Here is a 26,324-nt window from a genome sequence, read left to right on the forward strand (position 1 = left end):
CAGACAACCATAAGTGCAATTTCCAGTCCAGAATATGTTAAGCCCCCACTAACTGTATAAATCACAATTTGATCTATTCCTTTTAAACAACATACATGTAAATTAGAATTGAAAATGTAATTGATGACGTCATCCCAATCCCAAATCTAATTTCACACATTTTTACAATAAAACTGATTTTGAAACACACAAAAATCCTGAATATCTGACTTCTCGTCAGATATCTGTTCAGAAATCTGGAAATTATTTAGTCCATTTTAGATTAAACCACTTGTTTATAGCACAAAAATCGGAGAAGGATATAGGCCTCATTCAAGCAGCAGTTTGAAGCTGCCTAATAAAGATGCACAAGCCCCATATAATGATATGATTCTGCTGGACAAGAAAGCATTGCAATTTTCAATTAAGTTCAGATGCAAATTTTTTGATGGAACTTGAATTAAAGGCAACTGAGCCACTACCTCAATTGTAAGTAAATATTAAATTATACAAAAACTCCCCAGGAGATGCAAAGCAGTTTCCTATTTTTTTTTTTCTCTTTTTTTTTGAACCTTCTAATGTTTGATTAAAGATTAGGCATTTTAAACCAGCAGGAAAATTACTCCCCTGACAGGTGTATGTAGTCACCAAAGAAAGAATTCACATCACATTGACTCATTAACACCTTCTTAAGCATCATGAATTGTTTTCAACAATGTAGTAAAACTACTTCACATATGCAGAAGAAAATCCATAGTATTGATAGCAAAAGAGCAGTTTCCAAAACACCTACTAGTATTATTAGACTTGGAAAATAGTTCAAAATTACAGAAGAAACAAAACATTTTACTTTCATTCTGTACTATGTAAAACTAGAGTCGAAATAGAAATTAACCCGCTGATTTCATTTTTAAAATGCATAATTAAGTGCGTGCGCTTGTCCTAGTCTTACAACATTACACTGACTGGTCATGGCTACTTCAGTGGCTGGTGGTAATTTTGAATGTGACCGCATTCATCGACTTGGTGGCGACATACATGTATTGTCATGATTAATATGTACATGTCAGGAGGAACCCACTGGCTTGAAATGATGATCCACTTCAGATGATTCACTAACATTAACATCGTGTCCTCTGGTTGTCAGATCTTTTCTTCCAAACTCCAAAAAGTGGTGTTTTGAAAGAATGTACTCACATTTCACAAACTAAAAGCTGCTCTAATTGTAGAAAAAGTGACACATAGCAGCCCTATATAATTTCCTTTGATTCTTTGGACAGTGTTAATCTGTTGGGAAGATCTTATTGGATTATGATGTTTACACTAATTGCATAGAGATTAAAAGAGAGACATCAGATTAAGTACAATGCATGGTGTTGATCTCATACTTATTTTTCAAATGTCTGCATCACCTTCAAATTGATGTATGAGCATCTCCTGTCTAAAAACACCAAGAGAAAATGAGAGAAGTTCTGCAAACCTTCCTCTGTATTCAACCTACCATGCTACAATGCAAATCACTTTTACTTTCACTGATACAGAGCACTACAAATGATTGCGAAGCCCTTCAGCGTGGTCCAGGACATACTTGGGTTTACAGTTTTTGGGAATGTGACCTAATGTGGCTGAGACATCCTTGGTGATCCACTCTCCATGCATTCTGAGAGTGTTCATGTCTTTCTTTGAGTAACCCAGGCCAGATCTCTATATAAGATATTAAAATGACATTAGCTTAATATTCAATAATGTATCATCACATGAGCAATTATCCAGTGCCTTTAGTGCCATTCTTTTCCACCCTCCAATGTGCTTTTATACTATACCTGGCACAGAAGTCTTCCAGTTTGAAAAAAAAAAAGGTGTAGGGGCTATAAATGCTCTCAACAGTCAAATCAGTGACAGTAATATCCCGAATAATGACCTCATAAAATGATTCTCACAGCAGATGACGCAAATTTCAAATAGAATATGACTGTAGATTGTTTTCAAACTAAATCGTGCTGGAGAGTTTATTTTTTTGTTTTAATTTTTCTTCTTTTTTTAAATTCTGAGTGAGTATCATAAATGCGGGTGCAGGTATATAATGGCACCTGAATCCTCTAGTCGTTTTAAGGCTTCAGCTTCATGATTGAGGTCATGATAAGAGTTCTGAAAGAGAGAGAAAAATGCACATCAGTATTCATGCAACAAAAAGGACAGAAGATGAGAGACTTTGTTTTCATTTATTCTTGTACCTTCATGGACCTCATGGTATCATACCCATAGTAATGGATGGGGAGCCTTTGGTTTTTTGAATTTGGATATCCAAAACCAGCTATGTGGACCTCGTCACAGTAGTTTAGAGCAACAAACACAGCGAGGATACCCGTGGTAGGATGCACTGGCTTCTGAAACAAACGAAACCTAATGACAGCAAACTAAAAATGACTGTTTCCTGAGACCAATTTGTGAAAAGCCCAGTAAAATCTGGAACCGAAATAGCTTCATTCTCTTATAAAAAATTACCAAACCATTGGTTCACTAGAAAAACCATTGACGCTCTGCTTTTCTATTCAATACACTGTATGTGGGAATGATTCCTTCAAGATGGCATTAATTTGTGTTACAAGTCCAAATAAAAGAGCTATTCTCATTACCACTGATAGGAAGTACAAACGACCAATATACTGTATGTTTAGCACTGCCTTGAAGTGGCTAACTATGTAAAGCACAGAATTCCATCTCACCACTAGATGGTAATAGAAGCCAATAAGAATGACCATCTCTTCCCTCCCAGAGACTTTACGATAATAAAACCACTCTACTGACCACAGGCTTAAATCAGGCAATCAAAATATACATTCTGGTAATATTTCAGTCTAGTATTACAATTTCTATTTTTCAATTCGGCAAGACGACTCTGTGCTGCCATTGTTTGTTCTTCTCAGCTCAATTGTTTGAAACTGAGTAACAGAGGGTTCAAAGTTGGCTACAAACCCTACTGTTGATATTACATTTCACAAAGAAAAGAAAATGTATGTTCTGGTTGCGATGTTCCACAACTGACTCAATCCTCAACCATGTGTGAAGAGTTGGATTTATCATTTATTTTCCAGCTTTTTTAAAAGTTAAAAACATGTGGGACAAAGAGAATGAACAGTAGAAAAGTGCTGGAACTCTATATACAAAGTCATTTTTAACCAGACTTACAAAGTGAGGAAAGGAATATGGTGTTAACTGAAAGGAAACAAAGGTTACATAAAAGGGGGAAAAAAAGGATTAGTTTATAAAAAAATATTATTGTTATTAACATAGCAACAAAAATAAGAAAATTCAAGACCGCTCTGAAAAACTCTCATACCCTCAATAAACACAGACTGACAAACTATACGACTCCACACGATGATTGAAAATAGTCATCACATCCCAATGTGACACATAATACTGAATAACACCTGACATTGTCAACCTTTCTGGGATTAACCATTTGTATGCGTTGGTCAGTTTCAAAACTTCACAGATTCTGATCAGTCTTTTGTTCATCAAACCCAGGAGGAATCCAGCTTTATACTAATACTGTACACATGCTGTGCTCTGGTGGATTGTGAGTCGTGACATCTGTGGCGAGATGTGGGCGACCATTTGGTGATAAAATGTTCTTTACACATTATGTGGTAATCTGTCGGGCGCCCAGGGTTCAAACAGGCATATAACTCCCACAGAAATATGAAATTTGAGGGTCTTTTCATGCTGACATTTTGTTAGTTGGACCTCATCGTAAACCAAAACTGATTTTTAATAAAAATCTGCCCTGAATCTGTTTGATAATTAATAAATGACTTTCTGGAAATTGACTGTTGTCCCACTGGGTTTGTTGAAGCCGTTTCTGAATAATTTGATCACCCAACCTTTTTCTAGAATAAATAAAATGGTAGGTTTTATAGAGTACAAACTTGTTGGTAGTTAAACTAAATCAGTCATCTCAAGTCTTTCTCTGAGTATCTCTATAAAAAAAATAATTCAATAAGGAGATCAGTGCTAAAATACAATTTAGTAGAGTACTGTTGTAAACTTGTAAAATGCTATTGCTAAAAAGCGGAAAAGAAAAAGAAAACCCAAAAAACACAAGCATCTGACATCCTTTGACCATGTGGGGAAGAAAAAAAAAATGTAATACTAATGCAAGGTCTAATGAGAAGAGGCATGTTTGGTCTGTTGTCCCTGGTGTGCTTTTTTGGACTCTTGTTCTCAGAAATTTCCCAGTTTTGTTTGCCCCCCCCCCCCCATGACTCTGTTAATGATTATCTATGTTCACAGGGGCACGAAGGAGAATCACTTCCACATGAGACAAGAAGAGAATCTTTTTCCATCCACTTTCAAAGTATTGCACTTTCTCAGTAGCCTCCTTTAAGACCGTAGTTCTTGTCAGGCTCCCGCTGCTGGAGCTCTGTGTCATACTGAAATGTCTATTGCCAAACACCTGTGTGCATACCAGCATTGATAAGGGTCCACATCCTCCAGCCAGACCTCACTGTTTGCATGACCCTTTAACTTTAATCCCAAGACTTGAAAACTTGTTGGCTGACGGACTAAACTAAAAGCAAGCGACTGTATTCTTTCTTTTTTCTTTCCTTTTAAATGCAGAGCACACTTGAAGCGCCCTCTTTCACAGAGAAGATTGATTTGAGTTGATCCACTTTCTCGGTTTGCTCTTCCTATGATTGAGAAAAAAATGAGACAAAAACAAGTTTTGCGAAGTCTTCTCTCCCCCTGTGATGGGGTTATTTTTGAGTATTCTGTGAGAATTCTAATCTTAACCCAAACAAAAATGCCGAGCCCAATGTGGAAGCCTTCATTTCAATCCAAAGTGCAGTGGGAGAGCAACAGCAAATTAGTTGAAGTGTAAAAAAAAAATCCTTCTTTTAAGTTATTTTTATTACCTTGTAAATGCATACCTTTGGAAAGAAAAGGGATGATTGTACTAAATCACGCACCCAGAGGCCTATAGTTCATTTGTTTTTTTCAAAATACATTTCGTTTTAGCCAAATTAGCTTCTGTCCCAAATACATCAATAGCTACAATTTATGTGACTTGCTAACCATCCAGCATTGTTACTGTTAGAAGATACCTGAGGACTAGTAAAAACTATTCAACATGATCATTTCCTGTAAATGCCGTGGTGTTAATTTGTAATAATTCAGTCACTGACTGTATGCTGAATTACTTCTGATTTGAATTTTGAACAGACTTTGCCCCATTCAGGGAGGAATGGGGGGGGGGGGGGGGGGGTCTGTCTTTTCTTAGTTGTCAAAGCACAAGGGGTGTCACTATTAGATCAGCAGTACGATTATTTCTGATCAGGTCAGTGTGTTCTATGTTCAGCCTTTCAACTCATAAGCAACAAAGGCAGATACAGCGGATACAGGAATAACAGAATAGCAGACATTTTTATTTGACAACTAATTAATTCCAGAGACTCTCAATGTATGTAAGAGAAAAGCACTGGAACCCAAATTGCTCTTGTGAGTGAATGGTGGTCTGCAAAAACCTACAATGCCATCATTGTATGAACCTATGCACGAATATATGAATGTATAAAAGCATGCTGAGTCTGCTGTATGTTGTCTGTTGACATCTCCTTGAGAGGCATCGAAGGAATTGAGACATCTTTCAAGATTTCATGTTATATCAAACATGGACAGTGGAGACAAGGCGACTGAAATGCAGAAAATTAATAGAAAAATCAGTCTGGAGCTTATACTTAACCCCACACACGGTTAATATACTGTATTTCATCTATATCATGTCATCTACACACAATCTAGAGCCACAAGTTCTGGATTCCGTGTGTATGCATCAATGCACTCATATAAAACTTGGCAAGAAAACAACTATTACATTGAGTTTGGCAAGAGAGACTGCATTTTTTGCTTCCAACGTTTGGAGACTATACTCAGACAAGTGTATGAATGGTTCATATATGGGTGAGCATTTGTTGGTATTTGCCTTTACGCATAGGTGTGTGTTTGTGTATGTGAGTGTGTGTGTGTGTGTGTGTGTGTGTGTGTGTGTATATACACTGCTCAAAAAAATAAAGGGAACACTTAAAAAACACATCCTAGATCTAAATGAATGAAATATTCTTATGAAATACTTTGCTCTTTACACAGTTGAATGTGCTGACAACAAAATCACACAAAAATTATCAATGGAAATCAATTGTATCAACCATGGAGGTCTGGATTAGGAATCACACTCAAAATTAAAGTGTAAAAACAAACTCCAGGCTGATCCAACTTTGATGTGATGTCCTTAAAACAAGTCAAAATGAATCTGTGTTGCTTCCTGAGTGGACACTATGATTTCACAGAAGTGTGATTGACTTGGAGTTACATTGTGTTGTTCAAGTGTTCCCTTTATTTTTTTGAGCAGTATATATGTATATATACACACATATATATATAACAAACATCTTGCCTGCATAGAACGTTCCAGTGTCTTGCTTGACAATCTATCAAAATGTCACTATTAGATTAATCAAGAATCAATGGAGAACAAACCTTTCAAGTACTTGTATTCCCTTTAGGTATGAGATGTTTTTGTACTTATGAGAACAAACAAACATCTAAATATTCACGTAAACCAGAGTTACAGTCAGAACTACTCTAAAAACTATCACAGCATTGATTAAAAAAATTAACGACAGCCTCTCTCTTTATCCTGCTTGATTCCTAGGCCCTCTCCTAAATGCCCCAGCAGCAGATATATTTGCTATTTCAATAAGCATTGGACAACTTTGGTTTCTTTAATTCAGAAACTACTGAGCCCTCCTCCCTTCTTGCCTGCAGCTGACATTCTGTGTGTATTAGCCTCATGTGGTCACCAGCACATGGACCAACACAAGAGCCCTACATAGTTTGGAACCGGCCCATGGAACCTTGGTGAGCAGAGGCGACGGAGGACTGCATGCTGTCACCACTGCAAGCCAGGCCTCTGAGGGCTGACACGTGACTGTTTGGGGGGAAAAGTAGCATGAACATGTGAGATTTATATCCCTATGCACATGTGCCTTTCAAGCAAAAAAGAGAAAGAAAAAGAAGAAGCAGTGTAAATAAGAATATGGATCTACAGGCTTCCTTGCCTATTATTGCGGGGCTTATACCTTGGGGCAAGGACAGAAAAAAAGGGGAAGGGCATTGGATTCCTTATCCTACAGGAATTTCCAACCTTCATCTTTTGCTTATCCTACATTTAGGGTTGCAGGGATGCCATTGATGAAAGGCGGGTACACCCTGGACTAGTCACCAGTCATTCGCAGGGCCAAGTATAAAAAAAAAAAAAAAACAACCATTCACTCTCTTCACACAGCAGGCCAATTTTCCCCAATTTTTTTCCAATTAACCTTCTGCATGTTTTTGGACTATGGGTGGAAACCCGCCGAGACACAGGAGAACATGCAAACTCCAGGGAACCAGGGTCCGTCGTGCTGTGAGGCAGAAGCACGGACCACTGCGCCACGGTGCCGCCGTGCCACCCTGCTGGAGCTTTCCATCACTGTTAAAAATGTTTGCAACACAAAGAATTTACATCAAGTATAAACATGTTTGACTCGGCAAACTGTACATTCGAAAGGTCCATATTTTTCTTTAGCTTCATCACTCTTTCCTTATTATCGTCCTGCCCATCAATTTCCTCCTCTTGGAACTAGCCATTCAGCCTGTACAGATGGCGCAGAGCTCCTGTCGGGTGAGCCCGCTGCTCGCCTGTAGGATTGCTGCCTTCCCACTGCTTCTTCTTCTCATGCACCAGCCAGTTGTGTTTGAACTGCAGTCAAAAAGGGTAACCCCCCCCCCCCACTATCTGACACAAAAGTGCTCAAGAGAGAGCAACAAGCAAAACCAAAACAAGACTCGACTTTAGCCAACATCAAGGTTGATCCCCACTATACACACATCTGACTTTGAAATCCTGTCAAACAATAGCACTTATATATGAGTAACAGTCTTAAAACTGGAGCATCAGGTCCAATAAGGATTTTCAAGTCCAGTTTTCATACAAATCAATGACCTGCAACGCAAAGTGTCAAGGGTTGCGTTTTCTTGTTGCACAATCACCATTACATAAGTTTGTTTGATTACGTTTCCTGCACAGTCCATTTTTACAATTATCAGCTCCACAGAGAAGAAAAAAATGAAGCTGTCTCTTCCTATAAACGAGCATCTAGTTGAAGTGTCTAAAACATTTTGGCTTTCCTTCAGGATCTAATTATTCCCTAGAGATTCACTTTGTAGGCTTAAAGACACGGGGAGCTTATCTTATAATGAGATGCCAGGATGCTAAGCAAAAGCTCATCTTCATCAAACTTTGCAGTGTTTGCCTGTGTAAAATTAGTACTAACCTGGCTACAAATTGTGAGAACTGTTCCTTCAAATAAACAGTTTATTACAGATTTGGAGTGAATCAGTCATGAGCTGCGGCTGATCAGCAGATGCTCCGTCCGACCCTGTTAACGTTCATGTGGAAGGCAGTGAGGGGTAAAATAGCAAAAAGGGAGGTATGACAGATAGGGAACAAACAACAGAAACAGCTCCAGCGAAAAAAAATGCAGCTGAGAATGCCAGCAATGTCCAGTATTAATGAGCTGCAGCACAGAAGAAGCATTGCAGCCACATTTTTCAAACAATAGTTTTAAGACTGTCATAACTAGAGATAATGCTGAAGCTTTGGGAAGATTCTTTAGCAGTGACTTCAAACTAACCTTCTGACACAAAAACCTTGATTTCCATACCAGCAGCATCATGATTCTGTAAAAGTTGAAAGGGAAGCAAACGCTTACCTGTCTATTCTTGGGGTTTAAAGGGATCTGCAGCAGTCTCTTTGCAGTCTGGTGCAGAAAGTGGGGGTCCAGCACTCTGATTTTACTGATGTCGCCCAGCCAGATTTGAGGAGGGGGCTTCCAAAAGCCTTTCCTGACCTTGGGTGCAAATATAAACACACAGATAAGTTACTAGGAAGAAGGGAGAGTGAAAGGACAAAAAACAGAATTGCAAAAACTATGACTCCATCATGTTTGGAGGCAATGTGCAAATTAGTGGGTAATGACCCTGCAACTATTAGCAGTAGGAGGCTGAAAGTCCCAGGAGCAACAGTGTAAAGTATGTCTGCTATGGAAACTTAATTCAAGTATGAGAAGCAATGGCTTCACTGAATGCAAACTTTTTAAGTACTTATTCCTGATACGGATGGATGGCAAAGACTGTGAGAGAAGCTACGAGGAGTGTGTTTACATTAGTAAGATCACGACAGTGTGGGATGGCATGCATATGTGTGTTTGTGTGTGTGTATGTGTGAGTGTGTTAGAGAGAGAGACTGAGTGAGAGTGCATTTTCAAACAAACCCTCTTCTCATTATAAAGGATCTCTTTGAGCCACCGTAGGTCTTGCTGTTTGAAAGGCACCAGGACCATGAGTGTACCGGGCTCATTGTGCAGTCCTGGGTTGTAAGAGGCTGACTCTGGGTAGAAAAACCTCATGGTGGTCTTATTTCCCACGTCTTCCTCATAGCCCTTCACCGGCGCATCGTTCAACCTGAAATCCAAACAGGATATAGTTTTCATAGATAGCAGTTTCAACCCCTATCGCACTTGATAGCTAAGCAAAATAAATGGAAACCAATGTTATTAGAGGTCTTCCTTAATTTGAGTAATTCAAGATTTATTTAGCCAACTCAAAAGATGCACTCATGTAAAAGTTACATAAAAAATATGCTGAAAAATTATTTATTCTATAACAGTTAGAGGAAAGTTGTTCTTGTTCTTGAGGTTATAGTATACTAACCTCAAGAACAACTTTCCTTTGTATAGCCAGTAAAAGGCTGAGCAGTGAAAAAAAACACAGGTAACTAAAGCATCTACTTGTGTCTGACAATGTTTGAACATTGTCAAATTAATACGATGCTGATTCAAGCAAAAGATGGATTCCTGCTGTCACATCTGCACAGTTTTCTGGCTCATAAAAACCACTTCATCATATTTCATAACATATCAGAGGCAAGCGCTCTGTCAACCTCCCAATCGTTCTTGATGTCTCAAATAAATCTGCTTTCCATTTTGTGAAACTTTCAGGATGCACTTAATCAAAATTTTTTTAGAGATATTTGTTTTCTCCAGCATTTTGGTAGTTGGGATTACGACTTGAACATTGGACTGGGAATACTCTAATACTACAGTATATTATGCCCCTTTCCTCGGCTGCCTTTATTCCAAAACATATAGAACACAACCAACCACCATTAGAGTAAGACATAGTTTGCATATATGATAAGTTTATGCTTTATAAACTTTCATTTTCACAAGATTAAGAAGTAACAGGTTGTGTTACTAAGGCAGAACAGTCCAATCTTGCCAAACTCTGAGACATGCACTGAATCCTGAACATCAATAACCTTACTCAACTTGGCCAGGGACTGATTAGCTTTCTGAGAAGAGAGGGAGGGATGTGAGGGAGGGAGGGAGGGAGGGAAGAACGAAGGGAGGGAGGGAGTTGGTTTGGCTTGATGGAGGAGAAAAATGCATTGTGGCCAGGCCAGATTCTGGCTGTTTGAAAGAGGCTTATAAAAACTCAGAATGCATGTGTTCATTCCAAGGCTGTAAAGCCAGATTTGCAGTTTGCATTTGGTCCTGTGTTGACTGAACTGGTTTTCCTTCATTTAAAAGAAAAGAAAAGAAAAGAAAAGAAAAGAAAAGAAAAGAAAAGAAAAGAAAAGAAAAGAAAAGAAAAGAAAAGAAAAGAAAAGAAGAGAAAAGAAAAAACTTAACCCCATCATTTTGTTAATGACTCTGTCTGGTCCTAATCACTCTTAGCAAACCTCTAAAACAAAACTGGTCAGCACAAGATGCAGAGGAAGAGTATTTAATTTGTGGTTAATTTGTATTTGTACTTCTGTAAATAGAAATAAACAACGGGTGACCTTTGACATGCAAACCTCAAACTTGATTTTAATGCGATGTTTATCTTATACTTACCGAATGACCACGTCATATTTGTTGATAATGCTTCCCAAAGAGCTGTTTTTAATGGCATATCCATTTCCTATGACCACACAGGTCCTGCATTCAAGGCTGGAGAGAAGCGCACATCATCACACACAAGACGCGCACAGAGAATACACACATTTTAGACGTTCTTTTCTATTAATGTGCATCGATTTTAGAATCAAATACGGAACTGTGCTTAAATAGAGGGAGGTCAATGCTCAGTTTAACATGCATCCCTGTTTAGAGCGTGCTCACACTTACTTGTCGATGTGGGCTGGTACATTGTAATTGGCTGTTACAGCAAGAACTTTCAGTAGCTGCAGTTCTGGGAGGGAATGCATGGAAAGGAGCAATTTAAAATGTGATATTGATAGAAAACAGAGTGGCAGTTGGCATCAATGGATAGATGGATGGATCAAGGGTTAAGAAAAACCTGATCTGATCTTCAGTGCTTATTACGGTATGTCAATAAAAAAACATACCATCCAACCTGGAAATGTGCTTATTAAGCGCTACATCATAAAGGGCATGAAGCATAATTTGTCGATGCTGTCTGAGTTCTGCTCATCTATAATGCATCTTGAAGAAGGGGTGACTGAAGAACTGGTTATGGAATATGACTCCATTTCAAAAGGAAAGTTTACAGAACATGAACTGTACAAAGAGCGATTTTTGCACTTGCATAAATGTCCAATAATGTCGACTTACAGACATGGAGAAAGGATAGGGGTTAATACGGCATTAGCTTACCACTGCCCTTCATGCCATAAGGTAACGCCAAGTTTGACAGATGTTCCCGCCAGAAGAAATCATCCAGTTTCAGGAAGAGCTGCGTCTGCCTGGTAATGCTGCATGAGAAATTTAGAGAAAGAATTACGAAATTATGTGACAGCCAGAGAGGGAGGAGGTTATAAATGAGGTGAGAAGACAGCAAGATTGAAGGGGGAAAAAAATATATTTTGTGGGTATTCATCATGATCAATCCACACAATGGACAATACCGACTTCACTGCCAAACCGCTCGGTATATATGCTGGCAGATGGAATATTTCATGATTAAAAATTTCGTAATTATGCCTTACTGGTCCGTGTTCTGTTATCTATTAGGCAGGTAAACCAGACTTATTGTAAGCAAACCAGCCATTTACATGATGTCATCCAAAAGCAGTTTCCCTTATTAAAATCCTCTGTTGGCAAGCCTCTGTTGAGGAGAGGGAAACGAAAACAATAACATTCACAGAGCCCATGGAGTGAGACAAATGTGGCAGGTTGTAATAAGTAAAACAGTTGTTTTTCTGTGTTCACTAACTTTAGGCTCCAGCTGTTTATGACCTACTGTCTTTGACAGTGAGTCGCTCAGACATTTATTACCTTCATGAGCCTGCTAGTTCTCCTTAGGGGATCTGAATGAATCTCTGGGGGAGGAGACTAATTAGTGAAATGTCACTGTGATTGCCTGGAAGCCCTCCCTTTGACTGTAATTTGAAACATGAGAACAGTCAAAAAGAGACCATGATGTATATCTTCTGCATTTTTAAAGCAGTAAACAAGGGGGTTATGATGATGCTTGATGTTTTAAAGGCCAGAGGGCGGCTGTAGAGTGTTTCAAAAGGACATAGAAATAAACAGTGACCTGGATGGAGGATGAGCGAGAGCCCAACAATAGAAACTCTATAGCATTTCGAGGGAAGAGAACACAAAAAGATCATCAGTAAATATACAGCCGAATAAACTGAGAATAATGCTTGAGAAAATAAATAAGAGGGGGTTCACGACTGTGATTACAGGATAAAAAGTGTATTGACTGCCTGTAAAAATTGAGCTTTTTCAAAGCCTCCATCTGGCATAATAGTTTTCAAACTATTACCAAAACGTCCCTTTGAAATGTAGATGCAGTGTAATCAATATTTGCATTTTTTGCATACGTGTGTGTGTAACTTCCAACTCACAAAAAGGAAAGCAAGTTTTCTTATGAGTAGTAAAGGCCAGCCATAGCAGTTTTTGGGGGACCTGGCACCTTTTTTGTTCAAATAAAATCTTGGCATACCACCCTCCCTTAATGGGCCATCATACCCTCCAAACTGTCAGAGAAAAAAACAGGCAGACATGCCATTACGCACTTAAAGTTAAGGCTCTCCCACTTCTTCTGTGTTAGCCAGCCACCACACAGCAACTTGCTACTGTTCAGAGACTTACTGGTGCCTCCATAACTGAAAGACAGACACACAGACAATCACCACAACTGGCATGAACTTCGCTGCTGAATTTATAAAAGACACAGTGTGCCAGTAACTGGCTCCAGAACCCTGAAAAAAGTGCAAAAGTGTCTGTGTGAGGGCCTAAATTGACCAGCAGCTTCGACCGCTGGGTGGGATTGCCTCTCTAAGTTTTTAGTGACTCAGCACTTCACAGACCTCATGAGCCTACTTTTTAACAGAGATGGCCATTTTTTAATGAAATGACCTCAATACCAGAGCAATCGTGAAGAAAAGGCTAAGACTAAGCAAAAAGGAAAAGAAATTGTTCTGTATTTACCTCTGCAGTATGGCATAGGAACAGTAGTACATGACAAAGGAGATGAAGAACAGGAGAACTGGTAGAAGCCTAAGGCACCATGCTGGAGTCAGATGGAAAAAAAAAAATACATAAATGGATAAAATTAGGGCAAAAACAATTTGGGAAAACGCATTCTTGTTGAGACTCTAAGAGAAAACAAGTTAATGGACATTAAAAGACTTAATACTAAGGTCTAAGCTATGATTTAACAATTATCACAATTTGATATGAAAAATAAAATAAAATATTTTGACTAAAAACCTGAAATACAGTTTTAAATGCTGTGCACAATCCAAGTGGTACAAATTTCACAAATGAAAGTACCAGTTGAGTGTAGATGTATAAAGCAGAATCATAATAGTTTTTTTTTTTTTTTTTTCATTTTACAGGTCATTTTTGAACACGCATGTACCTTCATGAATGGACATCTGTGTGAGGTAAAATGTGTTAAGCTTCTACTTCAGCTTCTACCATTACTACAGCATGACATCACCTCTAAATATGTTAGCTCGGAGGGTAAACACATTGGCTGGCTCTGTCCAAAAAAAAAACAAAAAAACAAAAAATAACATTTAACTTTGTGTACTTTCAAGTGCAGGCGTTTTCACCATGGTATCTGTGTGTAAACCCCCTATGCACATATAAATGCATATGTATATGTATATATGATTGTATGATTGTCAAGTCAAGTTGGCACGTAATACAATCATTTTATATTTGCCTAACAACTCACCACACAAACTTCGCACTGCGGTCAAAAAAATCCCTTGAGAACATATTTCAATGTGAACCACATTTGTTTTTCACAAATGAGCAAAAAAAAAAAAAAAACACTTTCAGAGTGTGTGAAAGTAACACAACAGATAAAGCCATTGTTTCATTTTGATTTTCATGGGTAGTTTCACCAACTTGGGCCTGTCAAGACCAACCAGGTATTGCATTTGACTATTTATTCTTGATTTGAATATCAATTTTTTTTTATTTTTTGGTTTCTTGCCAATAAACTGTATTTTTCTGGCCCATAAACTATATTCATTGGCTCCCGGGCATCTGAACAACAGTGGTAGTCAGTACAGACGCGTTACTCATTGCAGTCATTGCAGAGGTCCGTCATGCTGGAGTAGTGATACCACAGAATTTGCATACTTATTAATACTCCTGTATCCGCAACATGTGTTTCATTAGATGGCTCAACACCAATTGTTGTTTGAGGACATTAGTATTTATAAATATAATATTTTATTTAAAAAAAGGTTGATTATTCTTGCAGCCATGCTTCATCTGCTTTGGACTGCATTATAGGACAACAATCCTAAGCAGTATGTGGCTGTTACTTTTAACTTTCGAGAGTTTGCATGTCCCAAACATTGGACTAGGTTTGATGGGGAAAAAGCGAAACAATTCACATAAATTGTCAGTGGGACACTCATGTTCAATAATATGGAACATTCTTCGTGTTACAATTAATCTGCTTCACTGAAAATATGTTTTACACCAGAGCAAAGCTTTAGAGCTTTTGGCTTTACTAATGTTGAGTATTTCACCACTTGCCTCACAACTTTCATATAAGTGCTGTACTTTTTAATGCCTCTAGGCAGTGAGATCAGTCAGGTTGTTCTGAGCATTAAGTGAAGATAAAAAGAAATGTCGAACTTCGAGGAGTAGGCCAAGAGATCCAGCACAATGTCACCTCACTCCAAATAAGTTGCTTTTTTCATCAGTTTAACTGCCTTGGTTCTGTCATTACAAGCAAATCATTATGTGTACCTCTATTTGCAGTATTCGCAATGACTTCACTTACTTCAATCTAAAATTCCATAATGATGTTGTACACTACCACTGGCATATTCATAAAAACAAAATGATGCACTCAGCAAGAAAACTGGATATTCAGGACACCTGTGACCAAAGCATTATTCTTTCAAGATTCTAGCATTACGCATAACCCTATTTTCCTGTTTATACTTTCAAATCAATTCCTTTGTCAGTAAGATTGAGCTGTCTATGTGAAACCACACAACTGCACACGGCACAACATTGATATTTGGCTAGAAACACACAAAACTACTTTAGACTCATATGATGGCAAAGTGGAAAAATCCTATCCAGCTAAGCAGCCTACAACCAATGTACCAAAAAAATGCAAAGCAAATTAAAGCTGACATGCAGTGAGCCACTAAATTGCCAGCACCAGAAACAACACGCTGATTTTCTGTTAAAAAAAGAATTCAAGGTACATCACTCCACACAATCAAGCTCTGCTTGGTGTTGGGAATGAGTCTGCTTTTAATTCATGAAAAACAAAGAGAAATGCACTTTGACAAATCCATGACAAGCCAGAACAAAAGTTGAACATTTGATTAAAAAATATGTATACTGTGCATAGAACTTACTTTTTGTTGTCTTCTGGGACATCTTCAGATGCTCCTCGGTCCTCTCATGTCTACTCAGTATATGAGGCTATCCTGGTGAAGGGTATGGAGATGTGACAAAATTATTTCCACTTTCATTTTAACTGTTTTATACCATCCTCCACCTCTGAGAAGCATATCAGCATGGAAATACCTGCAGAAAAATAACTTTGGTGTGTGGCAAGACTGAATGCAAATGCATTCTATTCAAATCCAAACGCAACAGCTTATCTCAGCTGGCATTTGAGGGACTGAGTGTGGCAGAGAAACAAGCGGTTTCGAGGAAGTGAAATCCATGGATGGAGAAAACGGAAATAAAAATACAAAAAAATATATAAAAAAATAAAGAGCTACAAAGCAAACCCAAGCAGCGGCAGGGGTATCACTTAACATTTATTTATTTATAATTTAGCCAGCAGATGTAGCGGTTGTACCATGTGCCACTCATAAAAAAAAGTTGATCTGAAAGTAAATATTTCTGCCCTTTCAGGGGCGCATCAAGCATTAATTTAACTTGTGCCATCACCAAAAATATACAGTGCTTGTACAGGCGCACGGGAAATAACACATTCAAATATGAGAGTCGCAGTACTTGCGGCAAAGTGTGTGATACACAGAAGCACAAAAACCGATAAAATCCATTTGTAAATTTGACAGGAAAGAGGTAATTGTTCCAGGAAAATTTATCACACACAAAAAATCAGGAAACAGGTTCTTTCATAAGCAGGAAACTTTTCCCACCGTGTATTAAAGGATCTCATCAGGCTTTGGCCTTCTGAGAGAGAGCGTGAGACACTGGTGACATATGGCTGAATGCCCTTTGTAATTTAGGGGTGATGCGCTTACAATAACATTCACATTTAACTCTGTTGGATTAATGTGACTAACCTCTAACAGTCTTGTAGCTAAGGGTCTTAATCATGAGTTTCATCTTACTTAGTGTTAAACAAATTACTTGGTAAATTATGCATATTTCCCTATACCACAAAGTCTGCTGTGATATTCCCATGTGATTCATTTCAGGAGCTTGCTATATATACAACTATATAAAATCCTCATCTAATATCATCTGCTATATTTATATCAGTTTCAGAAATGAATAAAAACATTACCATTCAATTATTATTAAAAGTGCTCATCCAGAATTCTGGGTCGCTGGGGCACACCCTGGACCACTCGATCACCTGGCCACATACTGTATATAGAGACATGCAACCATTCACAGTCCTATTTACATGCCTGGGCAATTTAGGGTCTCCAATGAACCTAGTGCATGTTTTTGGACGGTGGGAGGAAACCTGAGAACCTGGAGACACAAGGGGAACATGCAAACACGACACAGAAAGGCCCTCTGTCGGGACTGGACTTGGAACCTTCTTGTTGTGAGGCAGAACTGATAACCACTGCTATACTATGTCAATTATTAATAGTCCATTTTCAATTGTATTAAAATAATATTACTATCATTATTACACACACATTTGGTTTGGTTAGATCACATTAACATAGAAGAAATATCTATTTAAATCAGTGTACCAAGACAACTTTAGCTTTGCCATTGGAATAGACACAGTTGTGCCAAGACTGCTTGTTTTACAGAATCTAGTCCTACCCCCTCACCCTCTAGTCCTACACCCTCACCCTCATAGACCCATGGACTTTGGAGAGACAATTCATGTAACATCTCCTATCAACCTCCCCCCTCCCATCTGAATAATATCTAATGCACAATGCACAGCTTATCCAAACTCAAGGATTTGCACAAGTCAGTGCCAGATCCTGAGTGCGCTTTACAGCCAAATCAGCTCTGGATATCGGCAGCAACCTAACAGAACACACAGCTGAATATCTATTTTAAGAGGTACATGTCTGCACATGAAATCTTTACATTGCAACAAGTGTAATGTAAAACCTCTCATGCCAAATCATCCCTGATGTAAGTGACAGCAAAGGAAGCCACATGAATGTGACTGATGTTCCCCGGACTTGCCATATAATGGCTTTGGTAGTAAGGAAGTAACTTCAAGTATGGAAGTAACTTTCATAGTAAATTTTTCACATGGATAAAAATGCATGATGTTGTTTTTAACAAGACAATAAACAAATCCTGTTGCATTGCATTAGGATAAGGTGTGTGTTGGTGTGGGCATTTTTCACTCCAAATGACATAATGTGTAAGGTTTAACTTTCGACAGAAAATCCCAGCTTCAGGAATTTGAATAATATTAATACATGTTGTGTTTCAATATGTTGCACACCCTTACATGATTGTATTTTTTTTGATAAAAGGGAACATTTGTCAATAGCAATACAGTTCTTGATTACTCAATATTCAGTCCATGAGGAGAAGCATGTAACACAGCATTCAGAAACATTCCACGTTATCCATATATATTTATGTTTTTCATTTTGAAATGCCTCCGGTAAGTTTCTCAAGAATTGTCTTTCTAAATTTTTCTGACAATTTTTGGCCAATTTTCCATTGATTCCTTGCAGAAGATGCAGATTGCCTGGATTATTTTACGCACTTCCACATTATGAGGTAATTTGATTACTGGTATTTTGAAGTCAATTTCTTGCTAAATTTCAAGGTTATGTCTTTCAGATTTTTATTTTTCAACTTGTGGCTGTGCATATAATTGGATAATATCTTTCAGCCAATGTTGCTGATGCAAATTTTCAAAAGGAGCTATTTCAGTTACAGTATTTTAGCAGGAATTTGAAATCAAGGGAATATAATGAGGGGAAATTGAATTTACAGATACATAATTTGCGAAGAATGCTCAAAAGAGATTTTCTTCTTTTTTATCAGAGGCATTCATGTCAAGGTATCAGATTTTACAATTACTGGTCCATCCATCCATCCATCCATCCATCTTCTTCCACTTATCCTGCACGCAGGGGAGGCAAGAGGCTATCCCAGTTGTCATTGGCCAAGAGGCAGGGCTTACCCTGGACGGGTTACCAATCAAACACATATAGAGACTCACAACCGTTCACGCTCTCATTCACACATCATATAGATACATACAACCATTCCCTCTCTCACTCACATATCTGGGCAATTGGGCATATCTGGGTGAAAAACTGCATGTTTTTGCACTGTTGGAGGAAAACTGAAAACCAGGAGGAAATCCATGCAGAAAAGGGAACAACAGAAAAGCCCTATTGATATGAACCAGAAACCTTCTTACTGTAAGACAGAAGCACGGAACAAATGAACCACCATGCTGTCCCGGTTGGTACTTTCCCTTTTTCCACTATAACAGCCTTTCATTACTGAATCAAAAAATATAAGATCAAAATATCCATTTACTAACTAGTCCACATAAGTCTTGATTAACTTTTCACAACACAAACAAAACTCTAATTGGAAGATACGTGAAAAAAGGATTTACTGACACAAAATGCAGGTGCAGGAGATGAAGTGCCTTACCTTTTCCTTCGTCCATTTCCTGTGAGTGCATCTTGTATGGTCTGAGGTGCTATGACTCAGTGCTTGTGCTGGTGGTAAAAGCAGACCACAATTAGACAAAGGTGCACGCTACAGTAAACAAGAGGCAAACAATCATGTTGTATCAAATAATTGAATTAATTCTAAAAGTGACAAAAATTAGACAAACGGTTGCAGTGTAATAGGCTGTAGGATATTGTAAAGGGAAAAAGGAAATAATTGAAGTTGCATTATAGTAAATAAACTAACTTAACAACGGCTACATTTATCACTTTGAGCAACACTTCATTATTCCAGTGCCACGTATATATTCCTGTCATTCGGCCTGCATCAGACACTTGACAATGGATCCTTTGACAGCTGGATTTCATGAAAGCTCAAAGGAGAATGAGTCCCAGGAGCCACAGAAGGCACATCATTACTTCCACACATAGACACCACCGGCAAGAGCAGAGCAGTGCATTAGCTGACAGAGTGTGATACAGTGTGAGAGGGGGAGGAGGCACCAGGGGAAGTAATTGTTGCGCAGTGTGATGTGCGCAGGCCGACTGAGATCGACATAGCAACGGCAGAGAAAGATTTAGATCTGCCAGAACAACCGCTCACCCAAGTAAAGCTTTTCTGTGTCTCTTACTTTAGATCACAAAAGAAAAAGCAGACTGAACACTGAAAGAACTTAGTCAAAGTCTGGAGTGATTAAAGATGTGTCAGGAATGTGCACAGAATGGCACTATGATGGGCGACTCCAGCAAAATGACTCCATGGGAAAACGTTTTGGTTAAATGCTCCTTTTTAAAAAGAGCAGGCTGTATTGTACAAACTTAGCTTTGATAGACAATTAATACTGATGGCTTCATTGATTCAAATCATAAACCTTTCCAATGGGGTTTGAGAGGCAAGTTTGCTTTAAACAAATAATAATTGCATGTATTTTTATCCAGGTAATGTAAAAAGCAATGTCATGAGATTTGACAGATTTGCTCAAAAAAATAAAGGGGACACTTGGAGTTACACTGTGCTGTTTAAGTGTTCCCTTTATTTTTTTGCACACAGTATAAACAGCCTCTGTTGTCAACAATAAACCAGTGAAGGGCAAAAATAACGACATTTCATCAAAATCATGTCATCCAACAGCGGGCAAAGAATAGGCAAGCACCCACTGATATCTCGCAACTCACTGATCACAAATGACTATTTAATGCTAATATTATGTGATGTTACACAATTGGATCTCTGACAGCAGCACGCAAGCTGATTGCCTTTACAGAATATTTCCCTACCATAGGATAAAGAGGTCTGGCTAATCATAATTACTATTTTGGCTTTATTTTCAAGAGCAAAACAACAGGCAACCACACCTCAACACTGAGATAGGACAGTGCCTTCAAGGGCGTTACAGCTTCCTTTTTCTGCAACATACTGTTTCCTCAGATAAACCATTAATACTATCGAAGGGTTTCAATTCCACATCATATCCATGTAAGGTCATTCTGAAAATGTGGCTAAACTTGACCACATGCTGAGAAAAACATGTTCACAAGCAGTAAACAGAATGTGTGAATTCATATTATCCAATACACAATGACAATAAAAAAGTCTTGTTACCAATATGGTCTCATCTTAAATAGTGCTTTCACACCGTGTGGTTTTAAAGCACTTCTCACTACAAAGCATTCACACGCACAATCACACACTGATGGTGGCAGAGCTGCCATGTGCTAAGCAAGACCAGCACACTTGGGGGTTTAGCATCTTGTCCAAGGACACTTTGACATGCAGACAGGGGGGAGCATGGAATCGAAAAACCAAATCTACTATTTGGAGGGACGCCCACTCTACCAACTGAGACAGTTGGACTTTTGTGAGTATTTAGGGAAAAATATTAAACAAAAGTCATTTTGAATATAATTTGTGTCATATATGAAGCCAAGACTGATAATTTACTCTCGAAGACTTGAACTTAATTCTCCAATAAAAAAGATAGATTGTTGTATAGCAAGGTGTGGCCCAAAACCTGAATGGCATCCGTCATATTTTTATATATCTTTATAACAGAAATTTAACTTGATAATAAAGACACACTGAAGCAAAGTGCTCTGAAAAAATATTACAAAAAGGAACGCAGTGTGGTGTTGATGACATGTTCTTACACCATTCATAGCCTCAGGCCACAGAGAACCAAATATATTTATTATGAGTAATTGGCTTGGTTCTAAATAGGGTTAGTACAAGACAAAAAACATGACAACAGGACTGTTATAAGCGATCACAAAAAATGACCTTCCAATTTAAACCCATTTGACCTTCCATGCAGTTTCTCTCAACCAACTCGGGGGGGGGCTCGCAGCTCTGCTCACAATTGAAAATGACCTCTGAAATACATAATCCTGGATTTTAATCCAGTCAGAAGAGCTAAATCTGGTTCCCATTTGAAGCATTTTGACCGCTTTTATGAAGAAATTGCAGCCATAAAGGCTTCAACAGATGTGACATGGTGAGTCCCTGCAAGTTTATTTTTTTTTATAAACTGGCTTCCCCCTGTACATTATACTCTTTGCTCCAAACTTCTAAAATAAAGAGTATGGGGCTACACTAAGGCAATGACTTAATCTATCATTTATATTAAAATGCATCTAATCCCAGCTAAGTCCCAAAGTTTCTTTTTTTTCAACAATGCAACAAATATGCTCCAATTTCTGATTGATGTCATTTCTGAGCTCCTGATTCAGATACTGGCAAATTCCAATCTGGTTTCTTATACTGATATATAGGTTATTTGACACTGTGAGTAAACACCTCTTTACCTGGATTAAATCAAAAGGTCCCACATTATCTCACCCTGCCCATAACATATCTCACACCCAGATGCTCTAGTATCACTGACAATCACCTGTATCCACACAGGAATTAGCATTCAAGAGAGTTTATCATTCAAGACAATCCCTTTTTTTGTTTGTGTATGTAATGATGATTAGATAGCAAAGAGCTTGTTGGCAGTTTTGAGGTATTTCATGGTTTATATATATATATATATATATATATGTATACAAACATACATACATACATGTTCTACTGCTTATCCTGCACTAAGGGTTGCGGGGGGTGCTGGAGCTTATCCACGCTGTCAAGCGTGAAGGCAGGGTACACCCTGGCCTTGTCACCAGTCAATCGCAGGGCCACATACAAAGACAGACAATATTTACTCTCTCATTTTCGAAATTTTTTCCAATTAACCTGCTGCAGGAGGACTGTGGACTGTGGGAGAAAACCAAAGAACCCGGAGGAAACCCACGCAGACACGGGGAGAACGTGCAAACTTCACACAGAAAGGTCCCCTTGTCAGAATCGAACCAGAATCCCTCGTGCTGTGAGGCCGAAGCAATGATCACTGCTCCACCATGTTGTGCCATATTTTACATAGACATATATATATACATATATATATATATATATATATATATATATATATATATATATATACACACACACATATAAACCATGAAATACTATATCCATTTATTTAGATAGATGGATGGATGGACGAATGGATGAATGACTGCTGTGCACTTTATCTGTGTTAGTTTGTAGTTAATTTAGTTTATCAAATATGTCATCTTATAGAAATAACGAAACAAAATAAATGGCTTAAATATATACAATTCATGCTTTTTATTGAATTTTAAGCTCTATTTAAATATATGTGGCAAGTTTCGATGGCCTCTGCAATACTTGTTTAAACTTAAATACCTTTCTGTACAGTGAAGTGTACCCTGGGGGTGTGCGTGTGTGTGCTCGGTGATGATGATGATGATGATGAGTTACCGTTACTGAAGCCCAGCAATCACAATCAGCTGTACTGTTTCATTTATGTAGTTTCCTTTTTGGGAGGCAGTGATCAGTCCATATCTTCTATTTTCTTTCTTTTTTTTAATGCATCCTGCCTGCTTTATCAGATCTATATTTTTGCTCTATAACCAGTGTTGCAATACTCTCCATCTATCCTGCACTTGCCATTATGCAATGTGGATTTGCTCCTTTCTCACTTCCCTATTTGTAAAGGAACTATTTTCAGAATGAGACGTTCTGTAGTCTCACTTTTCTCCGTTTGGTCCTGGTCAGTTAGCCAAACTGTACTTGGAATATAGACAAAAGTGACAAGTTGTCTCCCTCCCCTCTGAAGTTATATGGTGGTTGGCATCTCTATTGTTTTGGCTTGAAAAATGTGATCCTAATCTCCTTTGATATTGTAAAATTTGCAGTCTTAACTGTTACCCGCACCCATTGCCCCCAACTCCCCTATATCTATAAAATCCAACTAGTTATTTGCAGCTGCTAGGGATACCTCGTGATGTGTTCCTTAGCAAGCGAGATATGGCTTTTCAGTTACAGAATATCATATCTCACCAAAAATCTTTAGTCGCAACATAACGTCTTGCGATTTGCCAACCAAAAGACTGCGCTGCATTAAAAATTTGACAATGTGTAGAGACAACATGACACGCAATATATACTGCAGCAACTTTCATCCAGTTCTCTCAGCAGAGGTTTCTTATGTTTCCCAGGAAAGGACAAGTACTTGTCTTCTAAAAGGTGGAAACACAATGCTTAAAGTTTAAGAACCTTACTTTTGTCTCTCACCCAGATGATTGTGTTTTATGGCAATGACATAATGTCCCTTTCCAGCTGAGAATATCACAGGGTTCAGGAGTCAGACAGGAACAAAGACCTGATTAGTTATTTGAACTTTTTGGGGGACATAAAGAATGATGCTGTTGAACAAAACTGCAGCGATATTGTGACCTTTCCAATTCATCTAATCTTTAAAAACTGCATACGCTCTTCCTCGTGCTGAGAAATGATCGCTGCCGACTTTTGGCTGGCACCTGAGACCAAACCTGGGGAGTTACATAACGTAAAGGCAAGCAACACAAATCAGGGGTATTTCCATGAAAAATACAAATAAGGAATTATTTCCACAAGAAACAAATTCAAGACAAGGAAGATTTCCATGATGCCCCTTTTTCTATTGTGTTGCAAATAATACGAAAACAAGGAAACATGCTTTAATGAAAAGATCATAAAAATAATGTTTTACAGCCAGACCTTGGAACCTGGGTGATTCAAGGATACGTGCTTGGCTGCAAGAAAGGGCCAAACAACTTTCAACCAGCTTGTTTGAACAAATCCGGATCAAACCAAACATGTTTAGTTGAGAGTCTAATGAAGTGACAGCAAAGTCAAGCTGGCAAACAATGTGCCAGTCTTAAGTATGCATTTGAATTTTACTTTCACCAGGGAAAATATCTGATTTTTATTATTTTTTGCAGGAAAAAAAGGAGTGATTTTATAATCACAGCTAGAACAAGTTCCCCTCTGACTCTTGATATATATTCATATAAGGATAAATATATGACATTTAAATATTAATCCGCCCTGTCAATGTTAAAAAAAAAAACTCTAGACTGCAAAGTTTTGACATTGAGCGAGTTGAGGGGAGGGTTTACAAACTAAGTACACATCCGTGACATCTTGTTCTAGTTCTCTGATAACTTTGCAACCAAGTCATATCATAAATAATGGGAAATATATGTACATTTATAGCAATTTAACCATCAGCAGCAACAATTAGAAGCAGTGATAAGAGTTGAGACCAGGGAGCTCAGGTTAGCCTGCAACACTGTAACAGCGAATCTACTTCATGTCAAATTGAAAGGCAGTGATCAGTGAGCGAACAATAAACTCTCACTTAGTTTTATGTTCACAACGGTTTCCAGCGGTCTCCATCCTTGTTGAACCTTACGTCTACGTCCGTGCAGGAAGAAATAATACGCTGGCAGGCATGTACAAAGCAACAGTAACATCAGACCAGCTGTCTCCATTTATCGATATGTGTCGCGGATTATACCGCTCCGTTACCGTCGCGGACAGACACTCACCAGCGGTCTTTACTCACCAGCGGCGCCACGGCTGCGGTTTAAATCCGCGGGGCGACGCGGTCGTAGCGTATATACAATGATGGTTGATACCAAGTTCACGTTGCCTTGACGAATACTGCGTGGAGGGGGTGGGGGGTGGCGAGACACACGCCTCCCGTGGACACACAACGACACGCGTCCCGCTGGCGTAGCACCGGGCGGTTAACCACGGGTACGGACTGAGGAGTTCGCAGGCAGGAATCGCGGTTTATCGGAACGCTTTCCTCTAGTCGTGTCACGCATGCGCAGTAGCCGCGCACGCACTGGCCACGGTGAGGGTGCATCGGAGTCCCGTCGGCTGCCAAAATGTACAAGCAGAGACTTGATGGTGATGTTGTCAGGTTATTTAGTTTTATTTTATTTTTTTCCATTTGATCAGCGCGCTGGTAGACTGTGTCCGCGTCCTTTCCTCCACCCGTGGATTTCCGCAATCCAGCGGGCACAACATCTGGACACCTTCCACAACTTTCTTAAACTGGCTGTGACGTGAGAAACTTTTGAGTCTGGGAATGTATGGGAAACTATGGCCACCCCAGTAAACTGGAGAAAAATGGTAATACAATATTGTCTGTTCATTTTTACAGCCCCTTTTAGGAATTACGAAAAAGGAGGGGGGTAATTCATAGATATCCACAGTGGCTTTCCACTCACAGTAGTAGGCTTCTCTGCTTCACGTATTTAATTTATTTATTCTTTTTTTTCTGTACAGGCTCTTTTGTGGCTAAAAAAATGCTTTAGAGCATTCATTGATACACAGGACAAGGCGTTACTGACCCTTGTGCCAAATTTATTTATTTATTTTATTGTTATTATTATTATTTTTTAGATAGATAGACAGACAGACAGACAGACAGACAGACAGACAGACAGACAGACAGACAGACAGACAGACAGACAGACAGACAGACAGACAGACAGACAGACAGATAGATAG

At 38.7% G+C, this 26,324-nt stretch overlaps 1 protein-coding gene across 5 annotated transcripts; it reads right to left on the minus strand.

Annotated features, from left to right (window-relative positions):
• Nucleotides 1-521: 521 nt before the first annotated feature.
• Nucleotides 522-25,627, minus strand: st3gal4 (ST3 beta-galactoside alpha-2,3-sialyltransferase 4). 5 transcript variants are annotated; one of them, XM_086164374.1, is made up of 12 exons: nt 25,352-25,627; nt 19,398-19,465; nt 15,944-16,015; nt 13,530-13,611; nt 13,115-13,204; nt 11,745-11,842; nt 11,256-11,319; nt 10,983-11,078; nt 9,357-9,546; nt 8,796-8,933; nt 2,214-2,366; nt 522-2,127 (listed from the first exon to the last, which is right to left on the minus strand). In XM_086164374.1, exons 3-12 carry the CDS (start codon nt 15,963-15,965, stop codon nt 2,038-2,040), a joined length of 1,023 nt encoding a protein of 340 aa, XP_086020500.1. In that variant the 5' UTR covers nt 15,966-16,015; nt 19,398-19,465; nt 25,352-25,627; the 3' UTR covers nt 522-2,037. The 5 variants fall into 5 exon arrangements, with proteins under 5 accessions (XP_086020500.1, XP_086020502.1, XP_086020501.1 ...); XM_086164376.1 differs by having other exon boundaries at nt 2,214-2,363; nt 25,352-25,624; XM_086164375.1 differs by having other exon boundaries at nt 25,369-25,499.
• Between the last annotated feature and the right edge of the window lie 697 nt (nt 25,628-26,324).

Source organism: Fistularia commersonii, chromosome 18 (genome assembly GCF_037954325.1).
Source record: "Fistularia commersonii isolate RoL2024-O1a breed Wild chromosome 18, RoL_Fcom_v1.0, whole genome shotgun sequence".
NCBI classification, from domain to species: Eukaryota; Metazoa; Chordata; class Actinopteri; order Syngnathiformes; family Fistulariidae; genus Fistularia; species Fistularia commersonii.